Source organism: Mastigoproctus giganteus, chromosome 11 (genome assembly GCF_048544385.1).
Source record: "Mastigoproctus giganteus isolate SK-2022 chromosome 11, ASM4854438v1, whole genome shotgun sequence".
In the NCBI taxonomy this organism is placed as follows: domain Eukaryota; kingdom Metazoa; phylum Arthropoda; class Arachnida; order Uropygi; family Thelyphonidae; genus Mastigoproctus; species Mastigoproctus giganteus.
This window is the reverse complement of record NC_143585.1, coordinates 145817160-145834086: the sequence shown is the minus strand read 5'-3', so window position 1 is coordinate 145834086 and position 16927 is coordinate 145817160. Positions and strand designations below refer to the sequence as shown.

Here is a 16927-nt window from a genome sequence, read left to right as displayed (position 1 = left end):
CAAAAACTGGCATGGTAGTTACTAACAAGGATACAGTCTGTAATTAAGGCCAAAGGTGAGTTAACAAGTTATTAAATATTCTATAAATAATAGCTTCTTGCTACTTAAATCTAAAAAATCACAACTACAGTAGAACCCTGTTAATCCGGACTGGATTTTCAGTCAGGGGAAAAATTTAAAACAGTAAAAAAGATAAGGAATCAATAACAAAGAACACTGCATGCACAAATTTCAACTAACACGATACATGCAAGTGAGAATGGAGTAAGAAGTTACGAAACTTAAAAAATAGGAATGAAGAGAACATTCTGAAAATTTATTTGTTTTTAATATGATTGAAAATTTCAAGGAAGGGGAAACACATTTCCCCATAATAACGTAAAAACCCACAGAATGCCAGCTGTCGGTATTATCACAAATTCAATAAGATCGTGTTTACTATCTGTCTATAATAGATTGCACTAACAGAAAAGCCTAATAAATAGGGGACTGCTAATTGTTTTTGTTTTATGACTGTGACTTCCAGAAATCCAACCGGACCATGTGGTATGGTCGAAGACAATTGTAGGGTAATCTAGAGTGCTGACCTATTCAGTTCACAGCTGCAGCTAGCATTGTCCATGCATACACACCTTACTTCAGTTCTTTAGAGTGTTTTTACTTATTTTATTTTTTTGTGATTTTGGGTTAAAAGAAGATGGAAACAAAAAGAAAGAGTGCTACTGTGTCGATGGAACAAAAACTGAACGTGCTTTTTTGCATTGATAAGGAGGAAAGTTTAAAAAAAGATCGCTTTTTTTGTTTCCAATTGGAAACAAAAAATCGAAAACTTTTGTGCAAAAATGGTGGTCAAAGACAGCTTAGGAAATAGAGCTACCATTAAGCAGGCAAAAAATTAAAATTTGGACGAGGCCTTATACATTTGGTTTTGTCAAGAACGAGAGCAAGGGCTTCCTCTTTCAGGCCCAATCCTTCAATCAAGGGCTCGTAACCTTAATGAAAAGTTAGGAGGTGACCCCTCTTTTAATGCGAGTTTGGGGTGGTTATCAAGGTGGAAGGAGTGTCATGGAATCTGACAGCTTGGAATTAGAGGTGAAAGTCTTTCTGGCAATTGTGTTGCAAGAGAAGAATTTAAAGTACAGTTTCTCAAGTTTATTAGTGAAGAAAATTTAGTTCCATCCCAAACTTTTAATGCCAACGAGACTGGTTTATTTTTCAAAATGTTATCCAAAAAAACACTTGCCTCAAAACTTGACTATTCAACTAAAGGACATAAATCGAGTAAGGAAAGAGTGACATTGCTTTTGAGCAGTAATATGTCTGGGAATTTAAAGTTACCACGGTTAGTCATAGGAAAATCTGCTAATCCCCACACTCTTAAAAATGTGAACTTAAATGCCCTCCCAGCTAAGTACACGTCACAAAAGTCAGCTTGGATGAGCTCAGCTGTTTTTAAAGATTGGTTTTTCATCTCGTTTGTTCCTTTAGTTAAAAAATATTTAAGGGGATCAAAAGGAATGGAAGAAAAAGCAGTTTTATTCATTGATAATGCTCCAACCCACCCAGCAGAAGAACAACTGAGATCTGGCAACATCTTTGTCAAATTTTTGCCACCCAATGTTACTGCACTATTACAGCCTATGGATCAAGGAGTTATAGAGGCTGTGAAGCGATGGTACAGAAGAAGTTGATAATCTCACTGTTAGAACAACAAGAGGTGCTTGAAGAAAAATCAAACTTTATGGACCTTCTTAAAAATGTCAACATAAAGACAATTACTTATTTTTCTGCTGCATGCAGCTTGGGACGAAACTGACAAGATTACCTTTATCAAGTGGTGGAAAAAACTTTGGCCTGATGTTCCAATGGAAAGATCTGAGGAGGAAATGGATATTCCTCCAGATCCTGATGATGACAAGGATGATAATGATCTAGGACATCAGATCCTCACTGAGGAAGACATCATGCAAGCTAATGAAGATGACAACTCTGATGATGAAGTGTGTGAGGCAAAACTGGCACGAGTTACACTGAAGCAAGTGGAATACTGGAGAAGCTACTGATTTATTTCGAGAGACATGATGACACATCAGCTGGTGAGCTTCTGACCTTTAAACTTCTCCGCCTAATACCAAAACCAAATAAACCAATAACAAACCCTCGTTCGTACAGACCAATTGCCCTGCTGGCAAACCTGGGCAAGACCTTGGAAAGACTAATGGCTATCCACATCACGAATCTCTTTCTCTCCAAAGGTACGATTTCACAAGCCCAATATGGATTCACCCAGAGCAGATCATGTGAAGATGCCCTCTCTGATTTGATCCTGCATCTGGAAACTTCGCAATCCAAATATGAACTCGCTCTGTTTATTGACTTCGAGGGGGGCCTTCGATAATGTATGGTGGGAAAGTGCACTGGAACGTCTTCGCACAGCAGAATGTCCAAACAATCTTTACTGGCTGTTCAGAAGCTACTTCTCACAACGCACAATAGTAGTTAAGTCAAAATATCGCCAAGTCCTTAAACCCATCCACCGTGGGTGTCCCCAGGGCTCTGTCCTAGGGCCCTTGGTGTGGAATATGGTGCTCCAGAGCTGGCTCAGTAACAGTTTTGAAAAAAACGAAAATCATAGCATTTGCCGACGACCTCACCATCGTGGTCGCTGGTCATTCCAGAGCAGCCCTCGAATCCACAGCACAGCGAGTACTCAACCATCTCTCTACCTGGACAACAATCAACAAATTGCAAATTAACCCTGCCAAAACGAAGATGATGGTGTTTAAAAACTGACTCGACTTACGAAGGCCTCCCCAAGTCAAAATCAATGGAACCCAGCTAACCTTCATAGAACAGACAAAAAAGTCCTGGGAGTAGTAATAGACAACCGCCTGTCTTTCTTCCACCATCTACAGCATCTGAGTTCCAAGACCAAAAAGTTCTCCACCGCAATTATACAGATCTCAAGAAATGAGGGCGACTATCAAAACGAACCCTTCTTCTTTATTATAAAACTGTCTTTCTCCCAATAGTAACCTATGCTGCCGGGGTCTGGTTTCACAGAGTTCCCATCATTAAGATGAAAGAAAAGCTAAACTCTATACAAAGAGCTATGTTACTGGTGACCAATCAAATCTGCCGTACAGTCTCTACAGCAGCTCTCCAAGTTATAGCAGGCACCCTCCCTCTCGACCTTTTACACAATCTACAAGGGGCTCTGCTATCGAATTAAAAAAGGTATTCCGGCAACGAGCCTGGATATAGAACTCTCACTAACTACGGATATAAAGCAGGAGAAATCTCGATGTCTTAATAAACTCTTCAATGTATGGCAGACCAGATGGGATTCTTCTACTGTAGGGGTTGTAACTCGTGAGTTTTCTTCCGGAGGTAACCTTTGCAACCACTAAAAATAAAGCCCGATGGTTCTCCCTCAGCCTCGAATCTTTCTTTCTCATTACCGAACACGGTTCTCTAAATGAGAAACTGCATACACTGGAACTCATCGACACTCCCTACTGCTTTTGCGGACAAAGTGAAAGTTGGAAACACTTGCTTCTGGAGTGTGTACATTACGACATTAGAAACCGTCTCCAGAATAAGATCCAGGACTTCCCACCAGCAGATCTGCATCAAGTGATATGTACCCAGAACAACCTCGAAGCCTTCCAGACCTTTGCAGCTGAGGTATTTGCCTGGAGGAGGACACTGATCGCCAATCACTCACGTGGAAATGCCGATCATTAATAATTCCACTGCCAACTGAAAGTCACTCCTTCTACTGACTATTCTTTTTATTTCTAACTTCCGTTCTGCACTGTTTCCGGGTCCTACCCTAGAACTAGGAGCAGCATTGGCTCACCTTTTCTTCTTTCTCACTCTGTGCAGGATAGATAACCACTCTCCCATTTTTTTTTTTATTTATTTATTTTTTTTATTTTATTATTATTTTTTTTTCATTCTCTCTCTGCTGGCACCCGATTTACATCTTCCTCTTCACTGTAGCCAGGGTGTGGGATTAAAATTATTTATTTATTCTTTAATTATTTTTATTTATTATTATTTTTCTTTTTTCCCCCCTCTAGCCTGCGTTCTGCACTGTTTCCGGGTCCTGCCCTGAAACTAGGAGCAGCCTTGGCTCACCTTTTCTTCTTTCTCACTCTGGGCAGGATAGATAACCACTCTCCCATTTTTTTTTTTTTTCTTACTCTCTCTGCTGGCACCCCGACTTACATCTTCCTCTTCACTGTGGGATTAAAATTATTTATTTATTCTGTAATTATTATTTTTTTATTTTTTCATTTACTTAGCTTCATTTTTTTTTTTTTTTTTTTTACTTGCGCTCTGTTCTGACACCTGGGATTTGGGCTATCAGTGGTGCCAGACAGCTCTTTCTTTCTTTTCTTTTATCACAGGGAATTTATTTATTTTTTTATTTTTTATTTATTTAATATATTTTCTTTTTCACCACGGGGAATTATTATAATTATTTATTATTATTATTATTATTTTTTTGCACCATGGGAAATATATTTTGTTTTTGTTTTTAGTTTATTTATTTATTTATTTACTTTTTATTTATTATTTTATTTTATATTATTATTTTTTTTCCCCTCTCTGGAGTGGGCCCCCAGAGAAATCTGGCCCACCTTCTGGCAACATCAGGTAGTTCAGAGTCTCGTACCAAGACAGTACATGCTCCATTGGGACTGGCCCACCTTCCCGTGGTGTGGACGAGTACCCAGAATCATCTGTCCAGGTGACTGATGCTTCTGGGTAGCCAAGAGGACAGAATAGAGCAACAGAACACACACATAATACACAAAAACGTACGTCACCACACATCTGGCCCGTTTGTAGTGATACTGTTCTTCACAGAGATAAGAGGCGGAGATGAACTCACGTTCTAGGAGCCGCCCTTTACCAAAACACTGTCCACATGTCCATGACCTTTAAGCAGTTGCAAGATCATGCGGCCTGAAATAGTTATTTGTTTTGTGTTGTAATATTTTTGTGTTTAATTTTGTGCAATATAATGTTCTACATTAAAACTTTATTGCTTTGTACAGTATTTTGTTTACTTACCATATTCTTCTACTTTTTATAATTTTTACTTTAAAATATTGTTTTATTAATTAACATAAAAACCAATTTAATTAAAATTTTGTTATTTAGTAACTTTAAATAAAAATTGGTACATGTAAAGAAGGTTCCAGTTAGTCTGGAGCAGAAGCTTCTTTAAGTCAAGTGGTCTCTTGACGGGACCACTTGACGTGGTCCCGTCAAGTCCATATTAACGGGGTTCTACTGTATATACAGTATGCAAAGTAAATGTGCTTCCTTTTTGAGATTTTATAATATGCTGAAAACGTTGAGTGTCCTCAAAACACTATGAGGACACTCAACGTTGAGTGTCCTCAAAACACTATGACTTATTTCTTTATCTTATTGAAGAGTATTGTTAAAGTCCAATTTAGCTTTGCATCACACATACAAAGAAATTATGATTTATCACTTCAGAATAAAATTTTGTTTTGTGAATTCCACGTTTTATACAACACAGATTAGCACACGCTGATGGCCAGCTCATTAACTGCAGATGAATAAGGAAAATTCCAATAAGGAATTTTGTGCATAAATAAAAATAAAAAAATGCTTAAAAAAATTTTGAATTTAATGGCAAAGTTTTAGTCTTTTCTGGAAAACAAAGAAGAAGAAATCAGTTAAGATAGGAGAACTGGACCCAAAAAAAAAATCTCCGCTGAAAATCTTGAGTTGGAAAGCAATGTAATGAAACATCACTGTTTTACCAACAAATTAAAATTTTTGCATTTTTTTTCCCCCAGACACTTACAGATGGTAATATCAACAGCTAAAATTTTGTACAGAAGTATTACTTGACATGATCTATAAATCAGAAAAATTTCAGATGAAGTTTCAACATGAAAGTGGAAATATTAGTAACAATTGCCATTTCTCCTCCATTAGTTTGAAACATTAACAACAGATAGTAGCCCAAATACTAGGAAATTTGCAAGACGACAACAACTCTTATATTAAAATATATACTGTTTGAGGTGACTGTCAAAACATAAATCTGTGTATGTACCACCACTGGGAGCTTGTGCATGTAAAATGTAAATAAATGTATGTACTCATGAAAGGGTTGTATTTGGTTCTGGGCTATCATTCTCACCAGATCATAATACATGTGAACTCATAATTGAAACTAAACTTAGCACTATCAATAAACATTACCTTTACTGGTTATTACAATCTCTGCAAAAAATAAAAAAAATTATCTTTTGAGGTGGTGGGGTTATGAGAAACACATTAACCATAGGTAGTTAAAAATGCAATCTTCTTATACATATCACCAAGGCAATACAGTGTCTTGTGTATGGAACTTCTCTGAGGGGGTGGGGATTGTTTACATATAGAAAAGAACTTCTAAGATTGATTCCATGTCCTTGTTCTCTATTATCCTGTCCTTGTCTGCTATCATCTACCATCTATACATACTTTTCCTGTCACTCAGTAGACACATTCAGTGTTCTGGAAGTGTTCCAGAATATATCTTTAGCCTGCACATAACATTTACGTTACCTGGATACATTACCTGTGAATGGCCAGTTTACCTTCTTTCTGCTGCTCTATAGCACCACACATGTGCATTCATGACTGCAATAATCTGCACGACTGCATTCATGATTTTTTTTTTTTTTTTTTTTTTTTTTTTGATTTGGTAGTTGTTGGCGCATCGGCTTCTGTGGCCATAATGCACCTCCCAAAGTTTTTGCAGTACTTTGATCCAAGCCCGAGGCGGGAATCGAACCCGCGACCTTTGGGTTGCCGGGCAGGTACTTTACCCACTCGGCTAGCCCGGTCGGCCCTGCATTCATGACTCATATATATATATGAGTTTTAGATTGTAGAGAAAATTTTATATTGGCAACCACAACAATGGTAACAATTTATTTAATTTCATAACTAGTGAATTTGAAGTAAATAGTATTCAACCAAAAATTAATTTAAAAATTTTGTTCAAATGTATGCATAATTTATTTCAGACCATTGCATCAAAAGGCTAGATGTCTTTGGCCTAAGGTGAAACAGGAAATATAGCTGTTTTAATCATAGTAACTGCAGTTTCACTATCATAAGTTGCATTAATACAGTAGAAAGAAACTTAGAATCTACATTAGAAATAAATGAGTTATACTTCCAATAAGGAAAATACATGCAATTTATCAACATTCTGGTGTTGTGGTGGAAATGCATTTAATCAAAATTTTTTACATAATATGTAAAAAATTTTGGGGCACAAGCTTTTAAAGAACTTTCCTTTTTAAATTAATATAAAGAATATTTAATAAAACTTTCCATTAATTTTTCTATTATTCTGATTTTCCCCTACAAATGGAAAAAATACTTCGCCTTAAAATATCATAAACATGCTTACCTAATATTTGAGGGTAGTGATGGTGATTCTACTACCTCTTCCCTTCTTTCAGGTTGCCTCTCTTCTGATGCATTCGGAGCTTCTGTCACAACTTCTGAATTACTAACTATATCATCAGATGGTGACTGTGAAGTAGTAACTGAAGGTAAGGTCGGAGTAGTAGAGATGGTTGCATTCTGAGGTGTGGCCATTTCACTAGGAGCAGCTTCTGATGGTAAAGGTTTAGGCTATGTAGAATAATATTTTAACAATAGATAAAACTTGTTCAACTTTTACATATTAACTGATTGTGAGAGGATGTTTTATAATCAAAATAAGTGAACAAGGCAAAAATACAGTTTAAGCACAACAAACTGATCAGATTAAGAAAATATTAGCATTAGCATTAGTAGTGGAAAATGATGCAACATTGCAAAAAAAAATAGAATCCACATTATAAATAAATGAGTTATATTTCCAATATGGAAAATAAGGAATAGTAATGGTACCACTCCAATAGTTTGACCAGTTCTTGAATTTATATAAGCTATCAACTTAAACAATAGATGGAAGCTTGCTCCAGCAATCAACCAACAGCTGGCTAAACACAAACTTCTGCACAACTATACTTCAACCATCTTTTCTCAATTTCAATTTGTGTCCAACTCATGCCATTTCTTACCCACAGACACATTCAATTTAGAAAGTAAATAATATTACAAAGTTTCCTCCAAATTCGCTTGGAGGAGACCAGTGACCTGCCCAACCTGCTTATACAGCAAAAAAAAAAAAAAAATCCACCCACTTTTCTCAAGGCATTGGAGGGTCCATCCCCTCCAATGCCTTGTCTATCCTAGAACTTATGTAAGCTAACAACTTCCACAACAACAGATGGAAGTTTATTCCAGCAATCAACCACTCACTTGGCTGAATGCAAATATCCATACATCTGTTCTAAAACTATCCTTGTTAACTTTGAATTTGAATCCCCCCCCTCTTATATGCGTAGTAGGCCTCCGTAGCCAAATGATCAGGAGTGGGAGTGCAGTAGCACATGCTCTTTGAGTAGACCAGAGTAGACCTCTTTGAGTAGACCCGCACTGGACCAGCATGGCAGATTATGGTCCATTTCCCTCAACACGAGGAGGCTTCCATCCTCAGTGGATTGATAATGGCTGCAGTTTTATAGTCTAAGTAAGAGGAAGAATGCCAACAGCGATCTCACTGAAAAATAACTAAATCATATCAACTCGCAAGTGCCCAGTTTCCAGATGCTGCAATTTCAGAACTGAAGCCATTCTTTGTAAGGCAACCCTCTGTTCCCCTCACCAATCTCGTTGCCCTTCTCTATACTCGTTCCAGCAGCTCTACATCTTTCCTAAAATGAGGCCTCTAGACCAGTATACAGTATTCAAGGTGTAGCCTGACCATTGCCTTATAGAAGGGGCAATCACTCCATTATCCCTGCTAGCAAAATTTCTGTGTATCATTGACAAGACACCATGAGCTACTCTTGCAGCCTTTTCGCACTGCTCAGAAAACTTCATATCTGACTGCACGATTACTCCCAGATTCTTTTCATTCTCCACTACCCTAAGCATAGTGCCACACAGTTAATACATTATTCTGGGGTTACTGCTACACGTATGCAGAACATTACATTTGTTAATATTAAACTTCAGTGGCCACCTCGCAGCCCACCTACTCAACTTTTCCAGAGCCTGTTGCAGTAGTGTACTATCATTACTGTCATTAATCACCCTGCAAACTTTTGTTTCATCTACAAACTAAGAGATTAACCCTGATATACACCTTCATCAGTATCACTGATAAATACCGAAAACAACAATGGACCGAACACTGGGGTACTCCACTAATGACATTAGTTGTTTTGGTTTTTAGGAGCATTAGCAACTAAAGCCATATTGCTGTGGGAATATGTGGTGGTCATTCCCTGACCTTTCCGCATCCTCCGTATTTGGTGGTGACAGGCTCGAACCCCAGTCTAATCAAGAAGCATGTGCTACGCACTGCTGCTCCTTCCCACCTGGCTAGGGAGGTGCCAATGACATTAGTGTCCATCGATAACCACTCTCTGTCTTCTCCCACTCAACCATCCTTTTATCCATTGTAGCAAATTGCCCTTAATGCCATACTGCTCCAATTTGTACAGCAGTCTTCCATATGCAACAGTATCAAAAGTTTTCCTGAAACCCAAGTATATGATATCAAAATTATTTTTGGCATTCAGTACCTTTGTGACCACATCATAGTATCCAATCCAATTGGTCAGACAATACCTCCGTTTAACAAACCCATGCTGTGTCTTACCTATTACTGCAGCCTTGTCTAGATGATCCTGCAATGCTTCTTCCCCAGAACACAAGTTAAACTTACAAGTCTGTAGTTACTTGTTTCACCTTTTGAACCCCCTTTGTGAATTGGTGAAAAATTTGCACACTTCCAGTCCATGGGGAACTCCCCTGAGTCCAAGGAAGCTCTCATAATTATGGCTAAGGGTTTGCTTATTTCCATTGCTGCCTCCTTTAATATAACTGGATAGATCCTGTCCATCCCAGGTGCCTTCCTCATGTTTAACTTCAACAATTTCTCATCCACTTGGCTCTCAGTTATTACAAAATCACTTAGCTCCCTATTAGAGTTTGATAAATTTCTGGCATTTCCCTCCTTGAATAACTCCTCATATGTGAAAGTTGATGCAAAATACTCATTCAGTTTATCAGCTACCTGAGCATGATCAATAGTGAAACGTCTATTTTAAGTGGACCAAACTGATTCATTCCTTCTAGAGTTTATATAAATAAAGAACTCTTTGCTGTTTTTCTTTGCATCCTTTGCCAAAGACTTCTGGTAATCTGCTTTTGCCTGCCTAACATCCTTTATGACTTGATTACAGACTAGCTTATATTTGCCATAGGCTTCTGTGTCACCTGACAATTTATATGCATCCCATGCATTTTTCTTCTTTGCGTCATTAGTTCATCTGACATCCATTTAGGCCTAAACCTTGAAGAGTATTTCTTAGTTGGTATGAAAAGCCCAGCGCCCTCGAAGATTAAGTTCCTGAAGGCTTCCCATTTAAAAGTCACTGTTGGCAACATCATAAGTTGATCCCACCACTGTATAGAATTTAAAAACTCTCTGAGACCATTGTAGTCACCTTTATGAAAGCAAAAACCCTTCCCCTTGCCCCTGATGGTAGTTACATCTTTAAGTAAATTCCACATCAGTACACTGTGATCACTGCCACCTAGTGGTTACATTATCTGCAGATAATGTAACCACTACACTTGATCTGATAATCAGATCAAGAATATTACTCTCTCTGGTAGCCTATCGAACCTATTGCTGTAGGAAACAGGAATCCAATAATCCACAAAAGTCTTCCTAGGGTGCGAGTGACCAAACTAAAAGTTCCAGTCAATATCTGGAAAGTTAAAATCCCACATTATAAGACATTTTGATTTACTAGCCCACTCTACTTATCTGCACAATTGCTCATTATACTCATCAGATTAATTAGGCCTATAACACACACCTACTCTCATTTTACTTTTCCCAGTGCTTATGCCACACCATACTAACTCAACATTGCATTGTCTACCAATGTCAATTGGATGCACTTCCTTAGACTTTATGTGTTTCTTAACTAACAGCATAACACCCTCCTCCCTTCCTGTACACATTGTACTCTCCAAATTCCAATTCTGAACTACTCATATCCATGTGGCACTACATCTCTGATATCTAAACAATATATTTGCTTTTGGTGCCTTGACCAGCACTTCAAATTAATCAAATTTATTTACTATACTCCCGGCATTGGTGTACATGCAAGTATACATACACCCATTCTTACTCTTAGTTACCCCAACACAGCCCATGTATTTACTTGTTCCATGATGACAACCAGCAGCACTTGAAATCCCCAGAACCTTGCTTTTCAGGCTGCTGCTCATTCCAATAGAAGCAGTGCAAGAATCACTTTCACCTCTGCCTGTGGCTACTGTTAGTCTATTAGTCTGTGAACCTCCCCCCCTGCAAGCTAGCAGTATTCCGACCCACCTAACACTGCCTCGATAGCATCAGTAAATATTCTTGTATCCTTTCAATTTAAGTGTATCCCATGCTTGTAGAAACAATCTCTTTTGTTAACAAGCACAGACCATGCTAAGAAAAATCCTACCACATTAGCCTTGCACAATCTGTCCAGGACCAAATTGATTAAATCGACAAGGTTTTCATCATATACTCATTCATATCGTGTCTGGACAGAATTGCAGACACTTTCAAATTTAACCCTAACTCACAACTTTTTTTCAACATTTACCTGTACTTGTAATATAGGAACAAGGGGGGGGGGGGGATCATTATAGAAAATCTAATCAAGAAGTGTGTGCTATGCACACGCTTCTTGATTAGACTGGGGTTCTCCTGCTCTTCCACACCTGGCTACGGAGGCGCCCTACAATTAGTAACTACTAGGGTTGTTCAATTTTACAAAGGGACAATATGATCACAGATAATTGCAATCAGCAAAACTTTCAACTTTGGATGCCAAGAGTCCAATTTCACCAGTATCAAACCAAAACTCAAGAAGCTTGGGACAGTGGTCTGGATGCAATGTAGGTGTAAGGTTCATGGTGGAATTTTTTTTTTTTTTTTTCCAACATGGCCTGTGCTTGCTGCAAACAGGAGAGACTGCTTCTACAGGGATGGGAGACAATGTTAGGTGGGTCCGAAAACTGCTACCTTGGGGGGGGATTCACAGACAAAATGATTAGTGGTAGCCACAGGCAGAGGTGAAAGCGATTCGTGCACTGCTTCTATTGTAACAAGCGGCAGCCTGGAGAGCAAGTTGCTGGAGACTTCAAGAGCTGCTGGGAGTCATCATGAAACAAATAAATACATGGGTTGTGATAGGGTAACCAAGAATAAGAACAAGTGCATGTATACTTGTATGTACACTAATGCTAGAAGTAAAGTAAATAAATTTGATGAATTCGAAGTCCTGATCAAGGCATCAAAGGCAGATATTGTTGGGATATCAGAGACACAGTGTCACACAGATATAAGCAGTGCAGAATTAGAATTTGGAGAGTACAATGTGTACAGAAAGGACAGACAGGGTATGAAGGCAGGAGGGGTTATGCTGTTAGTTAAGAAATACAAAAAATCTAACGAAGTGAATCCAGTTGACATGGGTAGACAGTGCAATGTTGAGTCAGTTTGGTGTGACATAAACACTGGGAAAGGGAAAACGAGAGTAGGTGTGTGTTATAGGACTAATGGGCAATTGTGCAGAGAAATAGAGTGGGCCCGTAAATCAGAATGTCGGAATGTAATGGAGGATTTTAACTTTCCAGGTAGTGATCTGATTATCAACAGTGATGATGTATGCAGTAGGAATTTGCAGATAAAGGAGCCACTAGGTGAATGTGATCACAGTATACTGATGTGTGATTTACTTAAAGATGTAACTACCATCAAGGGCAAAGGGAAGGGTTTTTGTAAAGGTGACTACAGTGGACTTACGCAGTTTTTGAATTCTATACAGTGGGATCAACTGATGAAGTTAAAAACAGTGAACTCAAAATGGGAGGCCATCAGGGAATTAATCTTGGAAGGTACTAGGCTTTTCCTATCAACACAGATATATAGTTCAAGATATAGGCCTAAATGGATGTCAGTTGAACTAATGAGGCTCGTGGCAGAGAAGAAAAATGCGTGGGATGCATATAAATTAGCAGTGACACAGAAGCCCATGGCAGATATGTTAGTCTGTAATCAAATCACAAAGGAGGTTAGGCAAGCTAGGGATGACTATAAGAAATCCTTGGCAAAGGATGCAAAGATAAACAACAATGATTTCTTTACTTGTGAAAGATCTAGAAGGGAGGGGATGAATCAGATTGGTCTGACTCAATTGTTGGTGGTTCGACTGTTGATGATTCTGCTCAGATAGCTGACAAACTGAATGAGTATTTTGCATCTACATTCACACATGAGGAATTCTATAAGGAAGGGGAGGATAGAAGTCTACTAAACTCTAGCAGGGAGCTAATTGATTTTGTAATAACGGAGAGCAAAGTGGAAGAGAAATTGTTGAAGTTAGACATGGAAGAGGCATCCGGGGCAGATGGAATTTATTATATTGAAGGAGGCAGCGAAGGCAGTAAGCAAACCCTTAGCCATAATTATGAGAGCATCTTTAGATTCAGGGGAGGTCCTCATGGACTGGAGATGTGGAAATGTATCCCCAATTCACAAATGGGGTTCAAAGGGTGAGGCAAATAATTCTAAACCTGTTCTGGGGAAAATAATGAAGTCACTGGTTAAAGATGTGATGCAGGATCACCTAGACAAGACTGCAGTAATAGCACTTTTTATTTTTATTTTTTTATTATGAAAACCCGTAACATAAGAGGTATTAGAACTGTGCTTGGGTTGGACATTGAGAAGACGAGAGAAGATATTTGTTGATATCAGACTTGAACTTCTGTAGACTGAAATTTTCAGGAAATACGTATGAAGGAAAGTTCTTCCAGAAAACGGCAGTTGAATGAATAAATGAAAAAGATGAAAAGTTGGTTCTGTGAGTTTGAAGTCTGACAGTAAATGGATGTTGGCGGCATGTGTTCGGACTGTTTTGAAAGAGCGAGTAGGAATTATAGAAACCAACTCAGAAGATGGAAGTATCTGTAGAAGAGGCATGCAGCAGAAACAGTACGTCTATGAGACAGCAAGTGGAGAGAGTCTGTTAGAGATGAATTATTAATTAACCTAACTGCCCTCTTCTGAATGGAATCAAGAAGGCTGAGAGAGGTTTTGGGGGCACCACCCCAGATGTGGGAACAATATTCCATGGTAGGGCGGATTTGCAATTTGTACAGAGTGAACAGCTGTTTGGAAGAAAATTAAAGCCGAGAGCGAAAGAGAAACCCAAGTTTTTTTAGATGCAGAGGAAGCAATATTTGTAATGTGCTTGTGCCCAAGAGAGATTAGAAGTCAGGGTAATCCCCAACAGAGATATATCAACTTCCCAGAAATCGAAGTGTCACAAGATAAGAGCAGAAGAATCTTTCTTGCAAGATATCAGAAGGATTGAAATCAACTAAGTTGTCTTTGCCCCATTGGAGATCGGCATTTAAGGAATTGGTAGCAGATTTTCGAGAAGTTGAAGCTGAAGGAGCAGGGCAAGGTTTCTCAAAATGGAAAGTGGAATGCAATGTGCTATCATCGGCAAAACTATGGATAGCATTTCCGGTCAATGGAAGGTCATTAATATACAAGAGGAAAAGAACTGAACCTCGGGTGGACACCAGCATTAGTGGAGAAGTTAGAAGACAGAGAGCCATCTACCATCACCTTCAGTGAGCGATCTGAGAGAAAATTGGATAACCAGTTACAAAAAACAGTTGGCAAACCATAAGATGGAAGCTTGTTTAGAAGACCTTCATGCCAAACATGATCGAAGATGTCAAGAGCAACTGCTTGTGTTTCACCGAACTTTTCCATTGAATTTGTCCATAAATGGATAACATAAGCAAGAATATCAACCAGTGGATCGACACTGACGGAATCCATACTGGTGATCACTGATCAGATGGAAGGTTTCTAAGTAGTTTAAGAGTTGGTGGTTAATTGATTTCTCCATTACTTTAGAAAGAGTAGAAGTAATTGCAAATGGGACGATAACTGGATGGGAGAAATTTGTCACCCTTTTTAGGAACTTGCTGGATATGAGCAAATTTCCAAGCAGAAGGAAAAAACACCTTTGGAATAAGAAAGGGAAAAAAAAGCGGTAAAGAGCAGGAGTAAGTTCAGGAGCACAGGTTTTGAGAACAAGTGGAGAAATACTATCGGGACCTGGAACTTTCTTAGCATCAAGATTTGTCAAAATCTTTCTGATGGAAGACCACAGGAGGCACTGAATGGAGCGTGCTAGGAATGGTGGGAGGTGTTTTACCATTATCATTAATATGTGAGTTGGAAGAAAATGGGATGCTAGCAGGTCAGCTTTATCCTTGGCTGAAGTGACAATAGAACCACCTGGTTTTGACAGAGGTGGGAGCAGAGATAGGAAAAAATTGTGGCCAATAGCTTTGGCAAGAGATCAGAATGCTCGGCCACCATTAGGGCAAGAAGCAAGTTTTCTACTCTTAGCCTGTTCAAAATCTAGCTTGGACTGATTAATAACTGCTTTATAATCGTTGCGAGCTTTGATGTAGGCAGAAAATGAAACTGTAGGATTGGAATCAAGCCAATTATGATATGCAACATTCTTCTCTTGAACAGCCTTAGCACATTTATTGGAAAACTAAGGTTTAGATAAAGGTTGAGATTTTAAAGTGGAGTGTGGATAAAGGTTTCCATTCCTACAAGAATAATTTCACTGACACGATCTGAGCAAACGTTGACATCGGAAGTTTTGAAACAGTAATCTGACCAAGGAAAAAAAGAAGAAAAGAAATCTTGCAGGTCATCTCATTTTTCATTCTTGTAATGCCAAACAACACAAGGTTGGGAATAGCCATGAGAGATGAAGGCTCCTTTGGAGAAGAGACAATCACCAAGTTGTGATCTGAGGTGCCTAAAGGACTACTCACATCGACTGTGTACTTAGAAGGGTTGTTTGTGAGAAAAAGATCAAGCGTATTGGTTGTATGGTTAGGATTGTCCAGTATTCTTCTATGTAAATGAACAATCTCTGCAAGGTTGTTGTTAGTAATTGCAAAAGCCTCATCATCCCAACCAGCTGGGTTGGTGTGACTAGAAAAAGTCTCTGGCGGGGAATATTGGAACGGACACATGCACAAGTACCACCTTTGAGGTGAAAGGAATTGTACAGCGAATAATTTGGACAACTGAGATGAGCAGTAGTTGAATAGACCAATAACTGAGATTGAAGGCAGGCTGTTGTTTGTCTTTCTTTTATCTGATTGGAAATGATACTCCTGTAGGCTTGAGATTTTAGAAATCTTTTGCAATCAATATTGTGAATATTTATGAGATGAAGGGGTGCATTTGAAACATTGTTGAGTCTGGAGAGGTTAGATTTGAACTGCTGTTGATATGTTGAATTTTTTCTTTTGGGAGCTGCTGTTATTATGTTGGCTATATTTGGTGAATCAATTGCAGAAATTATCAACTTTGCAAAAAGCGCGACTCCAGACTCGTTGATGATTCATTGCAGCATGTGTTTAAGTTGGTATAAAGGTGTTGCCTGGATATTGTAGTATGGGGAAAACCAAGTTTGATATTGAGCCACCTTATCACCCAATACTGTAGGGGAAAGGAATTTCTTGACATTTACTTGAGGGGCTCCAGATGACGGAAGCATATGACAGTATGGCAAAGATGCATCTTTGAACATGATTTATCACCACTATTTTATCCTGGATTGTTGCTGTTTCCTGTTTATTTTCTGAGCAATATGTAAATAGTGGGAATGAAAAGAAAGAT

General features: G+C 38.6%; 1 protein-coding gene across 7 annotated transcripts in view; it reads right to left on the bottom strand.

The window, feature by feature from the left end:
* The window catches only part of LOC150078499 (lysine-specific demethylase RAD23A-like), a 280618-nt gene that overhangs the window by 71139 nt on the left and 192552 nt on the right, over positions 1-16927 (bottom strand). For 6 of the 7 annotated variants that reach the window (XM_090385146.1, XM_090385152.1, XM_090385149.1 and 3 more), the window contains one exon: positions 7463-7689. In XM_090385146.1, the coding sequence (XP_090241272.1) occupies positions 7463-7689 (227 nt within the window). The remainder of the gene's footprint in view (positions 1-7462; positions 7690-16927) is intronic. The other variant, XM_090385148.1, reaches the window with a different exon arrangement.